Source organism: Lipophrys pholis, assembly GCF_963383615.2.
Source record: "Lipophrys pholis genome assembly, chromosome: 7".
Lineage (NCBI taxonomy): Eukaryota > Metazoa > Chordata > Actinopteri > Blenniiformes > Blenniidae > Lipophrys > Lipophrys pholis.
Window position 1 is genome coordinate 665,500 of NC_137638.1, and position 16,294 is coordinate 681,793.

The 16,294-nt window shown below is 51.4% G+C and overlaps 2 protein-coding genes across 3 annotated transcripts; one reads left to right on the top strand and one right to left on the bottom strand.

Moving 5' to 3' along the window:
- The first annotated feature begins 1,215 nt into the window (after nucleotides 1–1,215).
- lrrc2 (leucine rich repeat containing 2) lies at nucleotides 1,216–5,671 on the top strand. Of its 2 annotated transcripts, none has more exons than XR_013935472.1 (10): nucleotides 1,216–1,293; nucleotides 1,680–1,826; nucleotides 2,587–2,699; nucleotides 3,093–3,169; nucleotides 3,233–3,389; nucleotides 3,527–3,663; nucleotides 4,362–4,507; nucleotides 4,607–4,759; nucleotides 4,829–5,041; nucleotides 5,123–5,671. XR_013935472.1 is itself a non-coding variant. In XM_080467488.1 (10 exons), exons 2-10 carry the CDS (start codon nucleotides 1,690–1,692, stop codon nucleotides 5,170–5,172), a joined length of 1,113 nt encoding a protein of 370 aa, XP_080323614.1. In that variant the 5' UTR covers nucleotides 1,216–1,293; nucleotides 1,680–1,689; the 3' UTR covers nucleotides 5,173–5,671. The 2 variants fall into 2 exon arrangements, 1 of the variants encoding a protein (XP_080323614.1); XM_080467488.1 differs by having other exon boundaries at nucleotides 4,829–4,971.
- LOC308112177 (phosphatidylinositol 3-kinase regulatory subunit alpha-like) lies at nucleotides 5,264–15,556 on the bottom strand. The gene is made up of 16 exons (XM_080467469.1): nucleotides 15,344–15,556; nucleotides 14,086–14,576; nucleotides 13,461–13,590; nucleotides 13,285–13,377; nucleotides 13,123–13,191; nucleotides 12,904–13,020; nucleotides 12,537–12,815; nucleotides 12,264–12,363; nucleotides 11,907–12,005; nucleotides 11,292–11,472; nucleotides 11,092–11,217; nucleotides 8,523–8,665; nucleotides 8,245–8,421; nucleotides 8,093–8,167; nucleotides 7,219–7,389; nucleotides 5,264–6,436 (listed from the first exon to the last, which is right to left on the bottom strand). The coding sequence occupies exons 2-16, from the start codon at nucleotides 14,275–14,277 to the stop codon at nucleotides 6,247–6,249; spliced, it is 2,142 nt and encodes a 713-aa protein (XP_080323595.1). The 5' UTR covers nucleotides 14,278–14,576; nucleotides 15,344–15,556; the 3' UTR covers nucleotides 5,264–6,246.
- Between the last annotated feature and the right edge of the window lie 738 nt (nucleotides 15,557–16,294).

A 16,294-nucleotide genomic window follows, 5' to 3' on the forward strand; every position in this document is an offset into this window, starting at 1 on the left:
ATCACCCTCCGTCTCCATCACCCTCTGCCTCCATCACCCTCTGCCTCCATCACCCTCCGCCTCCATCACCCTCCGTCTCCATCACCCTCCGCCTCCATCAAGAACACCACAGAGGAGCATTTTAACTTCTGCTGTATGACAATAAACTAGTGAGACAAAAACTAGAAAACAAAGTGAAGCTGAGCCAGAAGCAGGTGGAGCTTCTGTAGGGTGGAGGCGGAGCTGCTGTAGGGTGGAGGCGGAGCTGCTGTAGGGTGGAGGCAGAGCTGCTGTAGGGTGGAGGCAGAGCTTCTGTAGGGTGTAGGCGGAGCTTCTGTAGGGTGGAGGCAGAGCTGCTGTAGGGTGGAGGCAGAGCTACTGTAGGGTGTAGGCGGAGCTGCTTTAGGGTGGAGGCGGAGCTGCTGTAGGGTGGAGGCGGAGCTGCTTTAGGGTGGAGGCGGAGCTACTGTAGGGTGTAGGCGGAGCTTCTGTAGGGTGGAGGCAGAGCTGCTTTAGGGTGGAGGCAGAGCTCCTGTAGGGTGGAGGCGGAGCTTCTGTAGGGTGGAGGCAGAGCTGCTTTAGGGTGGAGGCAGAGCTCCTGTAGGGTGGAGGCGGAGCTGCAGGGTTCATCAGCAGAGAAACACTAACAAACAGGAAGTTACCAGCATCAACAGGAAGTTGTTTTACACATCCAGGCAGAGACACAATAAAGAGGAGACGCCTCAGCTGCTGGGGACGTGTCCGTGTCCGTCCCCAGCAGCTGAGGCGTCTCCTCTTTATCGTGTCGTTGGATTTCACCTGCTTCGTCCGCAACAACAGGAAGTAAAGAACTGAGTTCATTTTCAGTTTTATTGTCCTAAAAACAACAAACAACAAAGAAAAAAGACATGAGGTCGTTTTTGTTTTCTGACAAAAATCCGAAAAACAAAAAACTAGAATATTCGGATACTCTGATACTCTGATACTCTGATACTCAGACAGAAGCTTCAGACTGTTCCAGACGAACAAAACTCCCCATCTGTAAACAAGTACACACAAATAAATACACACAAATAAGTACACACAAATAAATACACACACAAATACACACAATGAGAGACACACTGAGTGTGCCGGGACGTCATGTGCCACAGCCGGAGGTCACCACGCTGCTGGTAAAAATAGTACCTGACACACACACACACACACACACACACACACACACACACACACACACACACACACACACACATACACACACACACACATACACACACAGCTGTGTGTGGGTAAACAGGCTGCCGGCTGATACCCAGGACAGACACACTCGCTCAGGTAAGTGTGTACAACAGATTTCTATGGAATTTCAAGCAGGTACACACACACACACACACACACACACACACACACACACACACAAATTCCCTAACTCTTCAGTCCAACGGTTCCATTTGACGGTTCCGACTGACATTCACTGCTACATACATGCTAATGCTAATCACAGCTACATAAAGGCTAATGCTAATTGCTGCTATATAATGGCTAATGCTAATCGCAGCTACATACATGCTTATGTTAATCATTGCTACATACAGGCTAATGCTAATCACTGCTACATACAGGCTAATGCTAATCATTGCTACATACAGGCTAATGCTAATCACTGCTACATACAGTCATAGTAGTTCTTGTAAAGTTGTGCGCCGTTACCATGGTTACAGCAGCAGCATAATGGGTCGTGAGCGGACGGCGGCGGTCCCGTTCGGCGACGTCTCGGTCATCAGGGGTCTGTGGGAGGTCCGGGTGAAGAAGCACCGGCAGCGACAGAAGAAGGAGCGGGAGCGGGTGCAGAAGAGCGCCCTCGCCAGGTGAGTCCCAGTCAGACCACCGCTCACTCGTCATCGCGAGACGATCTGATGGAAACTAATGTCATCCCACGGTAGCAGGTGGAGCCTCTCTGCTGCCACCCACAGTTCAGACAGGGAACCAGTGCAACTCCGCCTTTCAGTCAACGTCACATTAAGGCTCTGTTTCCACGGAAACCAGTTCAAGTCAACACGCAAATCTTTTGTCGCGTATCGGGGGTTTGTTTCCACGACAACGAAGCTCGGAGGAACTGAAAACACATCATTTTAAAAACGGCTTCCAAGGTGGAACTTTTTGAAACCGCTCCGACTGTCTCCGTGGACAGTTAGTTGTTAGTCGGTGTTGTTAGTCATGTGGTTAGTCATGTGGTTAGTCATGTGGTTAGTCATGTGGTTAGTCATGTGGTTAGTCATGTGGTTAGTCGGTGTTAATCATGTGGTTAGTCGGTGTGGTTAGTCATGTGGTTAGTCGGTGTGGTTAGTCATGTGGTTAGTCTGTGTCGTGGTTAGTCATGTGGTTAGTCATGTGGTTAGTCATGTGGTTAGTCATGTGGTTAGTCATGTGGTTAGTCAGCGGAGCCAGGAAATGAAGCTGTCGAGTGTTTCTAGCGTGAGAAGATGGTCTGGGATGATTTTAGAAAGATGAACTCATCGTGTGCCGTTTATATCCCCAAACATCCAGACGCCTGAAATCCAAACTCACACCAGTGTGTGTGTGTGTGTGTGTGTGTGTGTGTGTGTGTGTGTGTGTGTGTGTGTGTAGGATCGACCAGCAGTGGCACTATCGCATCCACTGCAAAACATTAAAAACCAGTGAACTGAATCTACTACATCGATATCTAGAGAGATCAACAGAGACAAACGTTCCACAAACAGGTAAACAAACAGTAAACAGGTAAACAAACAGTAAACAGGTAAACCAACAGTAAACAGGTAAACACAAACAGGTAAACAAAAAGTAAACAGGTAAACAAACAGTAAACAGGTAAACACAAACAGGTAAACAAAAAGTAAACAGGTAAACAAACAGTAAACAGGTGAACAAACAGTAAACAGGTAAACAAACAGTAAACAGGTAAACAAACAGTAAACAGGTAAACACAAACAGGTAAACAAACAGTAAACAGGTGAACAAACAACAAGCAGGTGAAACACTACACAGGTAGACAGTGACCAGGTAAACACAAACAAAGAGGTAAACACTAAGCAGGTACTTAAGAGCAGTACACAGGTGTTTCCAGGTAACTAAGACAGGTGTGTCTGTGGTAGAGACTGACCAGCAGGAGGAGCTGAAGGGTCCTGAGCAGAGCCGGCTGAAGTTCTGTCTGGAGGGGGGCAGCTGGACGGTGAGTGGGGGGGGGGGGGGTCACCTGCAGGGGGACACACCTGACCACTGCCCCGTGCTGCAGGAATTCCCTCGAGAGCTGCAGTGGATGACCTACCTGGAGGAGCTGCACGTCAGCGGGACCAGGATCCGCCAGCTGCCAGACTTCCTGGGCCTGTTCACGCAGCTCAGCGTCCTGCAGCTGCCCAAGAACGCCATCAGCCAGCTGCCGGAGCAGATTGGTGAGAGCCAGGGGTCAAATAACAGCCGGGGGAGCCCAGTGGTGCAAACAGCTGTGTGTGTGTGTGTGTGTGTGTGTGTGTGTGTGTGTGTGTGTGTGTGTGTGTGTGTGTGTGTGTGTGTGTGTGTGTGTGTGTAGGTGACCTCCTCCAGCTGAAGGAGCTGAACATCAGCTACAACCGACTGTCCAGAATCCCTCCAGAACTCGGAAACTGTGAGAAGCTGCAGAAGCTGGAAGTGACTGGAAACTACCGTCTGTCAGAGCTGCCCTTTGAGGTACCTCTCTCTCTACCTCTCTCTCTACCTCTCTCTCTCTCTACCTGTCTCTCTCTCTACCTGTCTCTCTTTCTACCTGTCTCTCTCTCTACCTGTCTCTCTCTCTCTACCTGTCTCTCTCTCTACCTCTCTCTCTACCTCTCTCTCTCTCTCTACCTGTCTCTCTCTACCTGTCTCTCTCTACCTCTCTCTCTCTCTCTACCTGTCTCTCTCTACCTCTCTCTCTCTACCTGTCTCTCTCTACCTCTCTCTCTCTCTACCTCTCTCTCTCTCTACCTCTCTCTCTCTACCTGTCTCTCTCTCTACCTCTCTCTCTCTACCTCTCTCTCTCTACCTGTCTCTCTCTCTACCTCTCTCTCTCTACCTCTCTCTCTCTACCTGTCTCTCTCTACCCGTCTCTCTCTCTCTACCTGTCTCTCTCTCCCTGTCTCTACCCCTCTCCCACTACCTCTCTCTCTTTCTACCCGTCTCTTTCTCACTACCTCTCTCTCTACCTGTCTCTCTCTACCTCTCTCTCTACCTGTCTCTCTCTACCTGTCTCTCTCTCTACCTGTCTCTCTCTCTACCTCTCTCTCTCTACCTCTCTCTCTCTCTCTACCTGTCTCTCTCTCTACCTGTCTCTCTCTCTCTACCTGTCTCTCTCTACCTCTCTCTCTCTCTCTACCTGTCTCTCTCTCTCTACCTGTCTCTCTCTCCAGCTCAGCGGTCTAAAGCAGCTCCTCCACCTGGACTTGTCTCAGAACTTCTTTGCGTCGGTTCCGGTTTGTGTTCTGAGGATGGAGAGTCTGCAGGTTCTGGACCTGAGCTGGAACCTGCTGACAGACCTGCCGCAGGACATGGACCGGTATCTCCATCATCATCACCTTCATCATCACCACCTTCATCATCACCACCTTCACGTGTGTGTGTGTGTGTGTGTGTGTGTGTGTGTGTGTGTGTGCAGCCTGCAGCAGCTGGTCAGCCTCTTCCTCCATAAGAACAAGCTGTCTTACCTCCCGTTCTGTCTCACCAACGTCCACACCCTGAAGATGGTGGTCGTGAGCGGAGCTGAGCTCACCTGCATCCCCACCAGGCTGTGCAGGAGCCCCGACATCAAGTACACACACACACACACACACACGGTTTCTGGGTGAGAGGTCAAAGGTCATGGTGTGCTCCTCCTCAGGTTCATCCGTCTCTACGACAACGTGAGCAAAGCAGAGGAGGAGGAGGGGGGCAGGGGGGGGTGGAGGCAGCGGGAGGAAGAGCAGCAGGACAGCAGTGAGAAAGAGTTCCTGGAGGCGTACATCAGCTCGCTGCAGGACCGAGGTCAGTCAGCTGACCGCTGAGGTCACATGACCAGCATCCACTTAAACTCCACGTTACCATGACAACAAAGGTCAACTTCAGCTGGTCGATAAAAACCTAGAAACTTTATTCAGAATCACAAGAAACAGAACACTCGTTTGTCCCTCAACAGACACTGTACCTGAAAGCACCACCAAGGTCTCCATCTCCTGTCTGCTGTGACGAAGAGGAGCAAGGCGAGGAAGAGGAGGAGCAGGAGGATGAAGGTTGTCAGTGTGACAGGAAGTGACAAAGCGCAGTTGCATGCTAACATGCTGTCGGAACGGAAACCTTTTAATGTTTAAAACAAAAAGTCAGATTTGTAACTTAAGAGATTTTATAAGAGTTTTTATGCTTTTATTGTTTCATAAAATTGGGACAAACTGATTTTTTAGTTTTAAACATGGAATTTATGACCAAATGGAAAAAAGTTGTTTTTTGAGGAAAAATTATGTTGAAAGTGTTTTTTTGTTGTTTTTTTTTAGATTTGTGTTAAATTGAGTGCTTTTAATTTGTAATATGTAAAAAAAAAAAAAATTCCTGCTCATTTTCACACTTTTCTGTTGGAATTTAACAAAATAAAAGGCTGGGTTTCCAATCGTCATGAATCTTCTCACATTTGTTTGGATTTAATCTGAAAACCTTTAATGTGAAATCACAGACCTCGAATTTTGTCTCGAGTTTTTATTTTGAAAAAACAATTTACGATGAAAACATCCTGGAAAACCTACATCGAAAACACAACAGAGGTTTTGCATGTTTTTTCCTGAAGCTAAAACTCTGGAAGAATAAGAAACTGTTGGTTGTTTTTTTTTAAAGCATCTTGACTTTGTCACTTTATTTTGAAAAGTGCACAACAATAACACTAATCTGAGAATTCAAAGAACCAAAAACAAACCTGACTTGTTTTAAAGCTCGTTTTGTAGAGGACTTCCAGGTTTTTCTGGAAACAGTTTCTTTAGTGCGTTTTCAGAATAAAGCTGCAGAGTTTTTACGAAGGAACTTGAACGTCTCGTCATGGATCATCTTCTCAGGAGTCTGAGTGGCTCCTGCTGCTCTTCCTGCTGCTCTTCCTGCTGCTCTTCCTGCTGCTCTTCCTGCTGCTCTTCCTGCTGCTCTCCTTCCTCCTCTTCCTCCTCTTCCTCTGGAGGAGACATGTCCTTTCACAGTAAATATGTCCGGTCCAGATGTTTGTTCATCTGCAGCAGCGACTGCCTTGAAGGGGAGGGTGGGAGATGGGGGGGGGGTCCGGGGGGGTCACCGCCTCTGCTGGCTGTGCACGGGGAACGCCAGCGTGACGTTGAGCGAGTCGTTGTGCTGAACCAGAGACGTGTGCTGGTAGTGAAGAACCAGCTCCTTCAGAGAACCGTACAGGTTGTACGGCTCGGCAAAACCAAAACCGGTCGCCGTCTTATTGATGACGCAGTGCTTCACCTCCCCGTCCACCCTGGGGGGGAAAAGGAGGGGGGGGGGGGGAAGGGGGGGTTAGTTGCGGTTGTTCCACATCATGTTGCCCCCTATTGGTTCTTTAGTCTCATCAGCTGATTCCACATCTGGGCCCTAAAGCCTTGAGACCAGCTCACAGCTGGAATATGAACCTGGTTTTAATCTGGTCTGAACCTGGTTTTAATCTGGTCTGAACCTGGTTTTAATTGAGTTTGAACATAGTTTTAATCTGGTGTGAACCTGGTTTTAATCTGGTCTGAACCTGGTTTTAATCGAGTTTGAACATAGTTTTAATCTGGTGTGAACCTGGTTTTAATCTAGTTTGTATCTGATTTTAATCTGACGTGAACCTGGTTTTAATCTGGTGTGAACCTGACTTGAATTTAATTTGAACCTGGTTTTAGTCTAGTTTGAACCTGGTTTTAATCTGGTGTGAACCGGGTTTTAATCTGGTATGAACCTGATTTAATCTAGTTTTTATCTGGTTTTAATCTGGTGTGAACCTGGTCTTAATCTGGTTTCTGGACGCACGTTTAGGACGTGTTGTGGTTTCCTGTGTGAGGGGGCGGAGCTTACACCACAGAGCAGGCGTAGCAGCCCGGCTTGGTTTCTAATCTGTAATGAGTGTGAGGGGGCGGAGCTTACACCACAGAGCAGGCGTAGCAGCCCGGCTTGGTTTCTAATCTGTAATGAGTGTGAGGGGGCGGAGCTTACACCACAGAGCAGGCGTAGCAGCCCGGCTTGGTTTCTAATCTGTAATGAGTGTGAGGGGGCGGAGCTTACACCACAGAGCAGGCGTAGCAGCCCGGCTTGCTGCTGTCTCGGACCAGGAAGGTTCCGTCTCTCTTTCCTCGGAGCAGAGACTCGGCCTGGTTGCGGTTGATGTTTCCCAAACGCCAAAGACGCTCGTCATGGTGAGGAAGGTCGTCCTCATCCTCCACCATGCTGTACTCACTGAGGAAGAAAAGAGAACAAGTCAGCATCACAGATGTAACTGTACTATGACGCTCTAGAATCTGGATTTTAGAGAAGGAAAGCACTATAATCTGGAAGGAGATGCTCCATAATCTATAATCTGGATGTTAGAGAAGGAAAACGCTCTATAATCTGGAGGAAGACGCTTTATAATCAATAATATGGAGGGAGCGAGACGGTCTGTAATCCGGAGGGAGCGAGACGCTCCATAATCCGGAGGGAGCGAGACGCTCCATAATCCGGAGGGAGATGCTCCATAATCTGGAGGTAGATGCTTTATAATCTATAATTCGGAGAGAGACGCTCTATAATTCGGAGGGAGACACACTATAATCCGGAGGCAGACGCTCTATAATCTGGAGGCAGACACTTAATAATCTATAATTCGGAGGGAGATGCTCCATAATCTGGAGGTAGATGCTTTATAATCTATAATTCGGAGACGCTCTATAATCCGGAGGCAGACACTTAATAATCTATAATTTGGAGAGAGACGCTCTATAATCCGGAGGCAGGCGCTTTATAATCTATAATTCGGAGGGAGACAATAATCTATAATTCGGAGGGAGACACACTATAATCCGGAGGCAGACGCTCTATAATCTGGAGGCAGACAATAATCTATAATTCGGAGAGAGACGCTCTATAATCTGGAGGGAGACGCTTTAAGATCTGGATTTACTCCTCGGTGGTCTCGTTCTTCAGGCCCAGCCACTCGTTCAGTTTCCTCTGCCGGACGCCTTTCTGTGTGAGCCACCTGAAACAGAGACGCAGTGGTCAGTGGGGGGCCGGCCTTTAGGAGGCGTGGCCTCGGCCAGGTGGGCGTTTGCCTACATGAGGTACTGGTCCCTGGTCTTGCGGAGCTGGATGAGGTCCGGTTTGATGCTGTTCATCTTCTTGTCGATCTCCCGGTAATCTGCGGCCTGGTTCTTCAGGTCCACCTCCAGGTGGCGCTTACTGTCCACGATCTCGCTGATCCGCGACTTCAGCTTGTCGTAATTCTCCATGATCCTGGAGGAGAACACAAGACTAACATCGAACAACGTTCTGGTGTGTGTGTGTGTGTGTGTGTGTGTGTGTGTGTGTGTGTGTGTGTGTGTGTGTGTGTGTACCGCTGGATCTCCTTGTCGTTCCCCTCACGGCGGAACTTGTCGATATATTCTTTACTGAATCGTTCCTGAGTCTGACACTGCTCCTCAAATATCTTTATGGTCTCGTTGAAGGCCTCGATGGCTGTTCTCTTCATCTGGATCTCCTGAGGAAGAGGAGGGAGAGGAAGAACAGTCATTTCATTTGTTCTGCTGAGCGGCACTCTGCCGGTTGATTCGTCCTCCAGAAGAAGGACGAAGAAACTTCTTGGCTCAGCTACGTCTGGCAGAACCAACCAGCCGACCGCGGCCAAGGTTCTTCTGCTGTGTGGTTCTTTTATCGTTTACGTCCGCATTCCGCCGACTCCACGAAAAAACTGGACACCAGTGAGCCGCAAAGCTCGTTAGCACGTAGCATGTAGCCTTGCAACTGTGGGGGCTTTTCCACCAGAAAGAACCAGGTTCTAGTTCTGGTCCAGGACCACCCTCAGCACCAGTTCTTTGTCTTTCCACTGCCAAAGCCCCGACCAGACAGGAGCTGAACTGCTGCTACGCTGGTCCCCCTTCATAGCTGGACCAGAGAGGAGCCGGACCGGGACCAGACGCATCATCAGCTGGGGGCGGAGCTATCTCTGGAGGTACCTCTGGAGGTACCTCTGGAGTTACCTCTGGAGCTACCTCTGGAGTTACCTCTGGGGGTACCTCTGGGGGTACCTCTGGAGGTAACTCTGGAGGTACCTCTGGAGTTACCTCTGGGGGTACCTCTGGAGGTACCTCTGGAGGTACCTCTGGAGTTACCTCTGGAGCTACCTCTGGAGTTACCTCTGGGGGTACCTCTGGGGGTACCTCTGGAGGTAACTCTGGAGGTACCTCTGGAGTTACCTCTGGGGGTACCTCTGGAGGTAACTCTGGAGGTACCTCTGGAGTTACCTCTGGGGGTACCTCTGGGGGTACCTCTGGGGGTACCTCTACCTACGAGGAAGCGAGGCTGAACTGTCTTAATAATAATAATAAGTCGTAGGAAGGAGATCATTTAATCTGCGATGGTGGAGTCGTGGTTCTAGAGCTGCAGAGCTCCTCCTGTCAGTCAGCTGGTGGATCTAGAACCTAGAACCAGTTCTTTTCAGGCCTTTCATGGTGACATCATTGTGACTAAGTTCCCCTCCAGGTCTTGTTTGGCGTTCTGACCGCAGGCTGAGGTCTGCATGAGCCAGCAGGGGGCGCTCCGCTATGAGACGCTCTACAGAACTTCTTTCTAATGAAGCCAGACTTCTGGTTCCTCAGGAACTACTAAACAAACTACAAACTACTGGAAATGAAAGTTGGAGTTTTTAGAGCTAAAATGAGCTTTTTAATGGCTTCATGTGAAAGAGAACTTTAATCAGAGTGGTTACCTAGGTTACCATGGAAACGGCTGGAGAGCAGCGTTCTATCATTCTACACATTATTATTATTATTATTGTCTCTATGTCCACTCAGGGTCTCTGGACTAAAACAAGACGGAGGTGAACAAACAGCACCAGAGCGACGAGGAGACTCTTCATGAGGTTCAGGTCAGACTAGATGGAGCGACCCGGAACCAAACCACTGGTACAGTCCGTCTCCTGGTTCCTGGATCCTGCCGGCGCCACGTTGGTGGAACCAGTGACGTGATGACGTGGTTCTACTGGCTCCGTTAACGGTGGAAAAAGAACCGGTTCTTTGGAGCTGCTCATTTAAGAACTGACCCTGAACTCGGTCCTGGTTCTTTTTGGATGAAAAGCCCTGTGTGTGACCCCGAAGCTCGTTAGCATGTAGCATTTAGCATGGATTGGAGTTACGTGATGCACCTCAGCTTCTGGAGTTAAAACCAACCAACATGGCGGCTCCAACACAAACTTAGTCTATTATTATTACAGTCTAAATGTGTTTCTGAAACAAAGCTGTGCAGTTTAAAAGGTAAAACGCACACTGCTGTGAGGGGGCGTGGCCTGCTGTGGTGGGGCGTGGTCTGCTGTGAGGGGGCGTGGCCCCCAAGTTCACACAGCTTCTTCTCGTAGTATGAACTGTCCTGATGAAAACAACATTTCTGTGCTGCTGGTTGACGTCAGAAAACTTCTGGAACGTACCAGGAGGTTCTGTGGTCAGAACGTACCTGGGAGGTTCTGTGGTCAGAACGTACCTGGGAGGTTCTGTTGTCAGAACGTACCTGGGAGGTTCTGTTGTCAGAACGTACCTGGGAGGTTCTGGTGTCAGAACGTACCTGGGAGGTTCTGGTGTCAGAACGTACCTGGGAGGTTCTGGTGTCAGAACGTACCTGGGAGGTTCTGGTGTCAGAACGTACCTTGGAGGTTCTGTTGTCAGAACGTACCTTGGAGGTTCTGTTGTCAGAACGTACCTGGGAGGTTCTGTTGTCAGAACGTACCTGGGAGGTTCTGTTGTCAGAACGTACCTGGGAGGTTCTGTTGTCAGAACGTACCTTGGAGGTTCTGTTGTCAGAACGTACCTGGGAGGTTCTGTTGTCAGAACGTACCTGGGAGGTTCTGGTGTCAGAACGTACCTGGGAGGTTCTGGTGTCAGAACGTACCTGGGAGGTTCTGTGGTCAGAACGTACCTGGGAGGTTCTGGTGTACTCCTCGTACAGCCGGTCGTACTCGCGGTTCTTCTCCTGGTACTGCAGGTGGTACTCATGGAGCTTCTTCCCCACTGCTTCTATACTGTCTTCCTTCACCACCTGGTCCTGTAGCACATGGAGGGTGAGACAGGTGGGGGGGCAGAGAGACAGGCGGCGACCCGGTGGAGCAGTGGACTGACCTGCTGGTGCTTGGACACCGGGTACAGCAGCTTGACGTCCAGCTTGGGGTTGTACTGCGCCAGCGACTCGTGGCGGTAGTGGTTGATGAGCTCCACCACCGAGCTGAAGGTCAGCGGGTCGGAGAAGCCGTACTTCCCCTCGCGGTGGAAGATCTTGATCAACTTGTTGTTGCCTCCCTTCCTGCAGAGAGACGGGAATCCAACCGCACACTCATCTGGGGCTCTGGGACACGCCTCCACCCTGACCACACCCCCACCCTGACCACGCCTCCATCCCGACCACACCCCCCACCCTGACCACGCCTCCATCCCGACCACACCCCCACCCTGACCACGCCTCCATCCCGACCACGCCCCCACCCTGACCACACCTCCATCCCGACCACACCTCCACCCTGACCACGCCTCCATCCCGACCACACCCCCACCCTGACCACGCCTCCACCCTGACCACACCCACACCCTGACCACACCCACACCCTGACCACACCCACACCCTCCACAGGGACCAAACCTCGGAACCAGAGGGTCCACACAGGAGAACTAGGAACTAGAGAACCTACTAGAAGAACTACAGTACCGTGTGTACCTCAGAGTAATCAGATTACTGTGTACCTCAGAGTCAGGGTGTAATCTCCGTGCATCTTGGTGGAAGCATCCCGGACCAGAAACGTTCCATCAGCCGTGTCCCTCAACTTCTCGTTGACCTCCTCTCTGTGACACACACACACACACACACACACACACACACACACACACACACACACACACACACACACACACACACACACACACACACACACACACACACACACACACACACACACACACACACACACACACACACACACACACACACACACACACACACACACACACACACACACACACACACACACACACACACAGTTTGCCTGGTTCTGCAGGGTTGCCCCCCCCTTCCCCCGCCCCCCCCTGGTGTCCCGGTGTTACCTGGAAATGTCCCCCCAGTACCACTCGGCGTCCTGCAGAGCCATGCTGTTGTTGAAGCTGCTGGCGGCCGCGGCGCTCTTCGCTGGTTTAGGAGGTAAGGCTAGGACACAGGTAGCATGTTAGCATCAGCTGCTAGCTCACGGCTAACAGGGAGCATAAGCTAATGCTAACAGGACATAGGCAGAGACACCACATCTAAACCTGCCGTGTGTGTGTGTGTGTGTGTGTGTGTGTGTGTGTGTGTGTGTGTGTGTGTGTGTGTGTGTGTCTCACCTGGAGCAGCCTGCTTCATGTTGAGTTCACTGGCGATCAGAACCTCCAGGACCTGGACCAGAGGCTCCAGACCAGAGTCTCCCCCCGCCGGTCTGAACAGCAGGGGGCTGAAGCTCTCGGCGGCGCTCCGCGGGCTCAGCTGGGTTCTGGTTCCGTGCAGGCAGAGCCGGGCCAGGTGTCGCACTACGCTGAGCAGGGTCAGGCCGTACTGGGCGGGGCAACAGGGCGAGCTGGCCACGCCCCTCAAGATCTGGGCACAGTCCTCAGGGTCCCTGACCTCTGGAGGGGGGTGGGGGGGTCATGTCTGTGAGTGTCCCTGTGTAGGTCCGTGTGTCCATGTGTGTGTGTGTGAGTGTGTGTGTCTGACCTTGCACAGTGTGTATCATGTCAGCCTGCAGTGAGGATGGCAGAACCGGAGCCGGCAGGTCCTGCAGGAACCGGATCACCCCGTCACAGAGAGACTGCAGGTCCAGCTGCTCCAGGTCTGAAAAAGAAGCAAACCTCAGAGTGAAGCACCGGAGGGACCTTGAGGGTGGGGGGGTCAAACCGGTTCTGATCCGGGCAGGGGTCTGAGCCAGGGACTCACCGGCATCGGCCAGCTGTCGGGGGTCCAGGACACCTCCAGTCAGGCTGCGGTACACAGGACAGTCCAGACCTGCAGAACCAGGACTCAGTGAGCACGGTGCGCGCGCATGTGTGCGTGCTTGCGTGTGTGTGTGCGTGTGTGTGTGCGTGTGCGTGTGTGTACCTTTGCTCTCGACGGCCTCCATCAGTCGTCCCAGGAGGGGCGGAGCAGTGTCCGGGGTTCCGAACTGGTCCGGGAGGTCTGGTAGCAGGCAGCCTGGAGGAGACACACAGGTCAGAACGTGACAGGAGTGGGTGTGTCCCAATGTCATAAGCTCCGCCCACTCCAGTTCCACTCACCTTCAGACTCTGAGTCCGTCCTCACAGACGCTGCAGATGGCGGTCTGGGTGGGCGGGGCTTGGGAGTGGGTGGGGACATCCTCTTCCTGCCCACGAACTCCACGTACGTCCCCGGGAAGTCACCTTTCTCCTGGAAGAGGGGGCGTGAGCATCAGGACCAGAGGAACCACCACGAGAACTACCAGAGGAACCACCACGGGAACCACTACAGGAACTACCAGAGGAACCACCATGGGAACCACTACAGGAACTACCAGAGGAACCACCATGGGAACCACTACAGGAACTACCAGAGGAACCACAGGAATCACCAGAAGAACCACCACGGGAACCATGAAAGGAACTACCAGAGGAACCACCATGGGAACCACAGGAATCACCAGAATAACCACCACAGGAACCATGACAGGAACTACCAGAGGAACCACCACGGGAACCACGACAGGAACTACCAGAGGAACCACCACGGGAACCATGACAGGAACTACCAGAGGAACCACCACGGCAACCACCACGGGAACCACCATGGGAACCACCATGGGAACCACCATGGGAACCACCACAGGAACAGAAAGAAACTAAGACACAGAGTAACTAAGAGAGTACCCAGCAGAGAAGGCGGTACCTGTGTGGTCTCGTTGAACCCGGGCAGCCAGCCAATCTCAGACGGTCGTTCCTCGGCGCCGCCGCTGCAGCCGAGTGCGAGCAGCGCCGCCCTGGAGACGAGCAGCGAGTCGCCCACGCGCAGGTCGATGTCCTCGTCCCGCTCCTTCTTGTAGTCGTACAGCGCTCGGTACTGGAAGCCCTCCGAGCTCATGGTCACGTGCTGCGGCCGCAGGCGCCACCAACGCACCGCAGAGGGAGGCCACCGCCAGGGCTGCCGCGAGGGCCGCAGGGAATCGAACCTGGAACCTCCAGGCCGAGTCAGTGAGGGCTGCGGGGAATCAAACCTGGAACCTCCAGGCCGAGTCCTGAGGGAATCTAACGTTGAACGAGCAGAGGGAATCGAACGTGGGATGGCGGGGGCGTGTCAGCGTGGCGTTCCCGGCGTTCTGTGCGTCTCGCCCGTCTCCATGTCCCCCGGCACCGTGTCATCCGCCCAGGCTGGGGGGCAACCTGAGGGGCAACAGAGGAACTGAGTAGCTGCAGAGTAACTAACAGAGTAATACACAGTAGCTCACTGAGTAACAGAGTAACTCGTTGAGGGAGGGACTGATGGCACAGAATCAGTCGCAGTAACTAACAGAGTAACTCAGAGAAACAAAGTAACTCACAGTAAGTACCAGAGGGACAGAATAACTAAGAGTAATTAACAGAGTAACCTAATAGCGTGTAACTAATGATGATGTGACTAAGTAACGTGGAGCTAAATACTGAGTTACTCACCCACCCAGTACTACAGTTAGTGATCTGGTTGAATGTTTGTGGATAAAATACATTTAAAATGTGAATTTAACAGAAACCTGCACCACTGCTGCTCTGCAGGAAAACGACATTACTTCCAATCATCGATCATTTCGGAGTGAATCAGTGCAGCCGGACGGTAGAACATCAACAGATCAATGAGTCAGCCTAAACGAGAGTTTTAAAAGTCACGTTTATCTGACAAAAAGTGATTTTATTCACTAAATCAGACACATTAGGAATGGAGTTTGGTTGAGTAAACAGTGAGCCCGAGCTGATAAACACAGGTACTTTCCAGACCGCAGGAGGAAGAACACAGACACACACTTTTAGCTCCTAAACTCTCCTTCTTCTCATTTCAAACCTGGAAACGGTGAATATGTGGATTATTTCGGTCAAATGTTGAATTTAGTGTCCCGCAGGAAACGGGAAGCCACAAAGCGGAGGCAGCGTTAGCCGTTAGCCGCGTTAGCTCTCACCTGATCCGGAGCTCGAGCTCCTCACGGCCGAGGAGGAGCCCCGGGGCGGCCGCAGGGAGGCATCGGAGGCCGGGGGGGACCACACTGCGTCCCACTGTTGCTCTACACCCGCACACACCCGCAAAAAGCCTCAGTCTGTGCGCGCTTCCCGCAGATGGAGAGAGTCGACACCGTACGTGCTTCAGCCTTCTACGCGGCGCAGTGCGCATGCGCAGCCAGCCGTCACGAACGTGGAATAAATGTTTAATTTTACGTTCGAACAAAGAAATCACATCTGGAAGCTCCCACGTCCAGCTGTGGAGGCGCGTCTCGCCAAATAAATCCTCAAGTCAAGTGCAACTGACGGTTTTAATCTTTTAAGGAAGAAAAACAGGAAGTTTATTGAGAAACGTGTGAGTCCAGGATGAGGTCCCTGAGGAACACCAACACCGAAACGACACAAAAGAAATTCATCACCGATGAATCGATGATTTCTGAAGCTTCACGCTGGGAATTAAAAAGTGGGTTTTTTTCCTGAAGAGTTTTCATTTGAAATTCTTCCTGTTTGAATAAAGCAAATTTTGGTTTTCATTGCAATTTGAAAAAGTAAGTAAACTATTTGTTTCTGTCAGAAGAACAAAGATTGATCTGGATTAGAAACACTGAAATGAATCATCCATCCACCATCCATCCATCCTCTCATCCCTCCATCCTCTCATCCATCCATCCATCCTCTCATCCACCCTCTCATCCCTCCATCCACCATCCATCCATCCACCCTCTCATCCACCATCCATCCATCCACCCTCTCATCCCTCCACCATCCATCCACCATCCACCCTCTCATCCATCCACCATCCATCCTCTCATCCACCCCTCCACCATCCATCCTCTCATCCATCCACCATCCATCCATCCTCTCATCCCTCCATCCATCCATCCTCTCATCCCTCCATCATCCATTCATCTCTC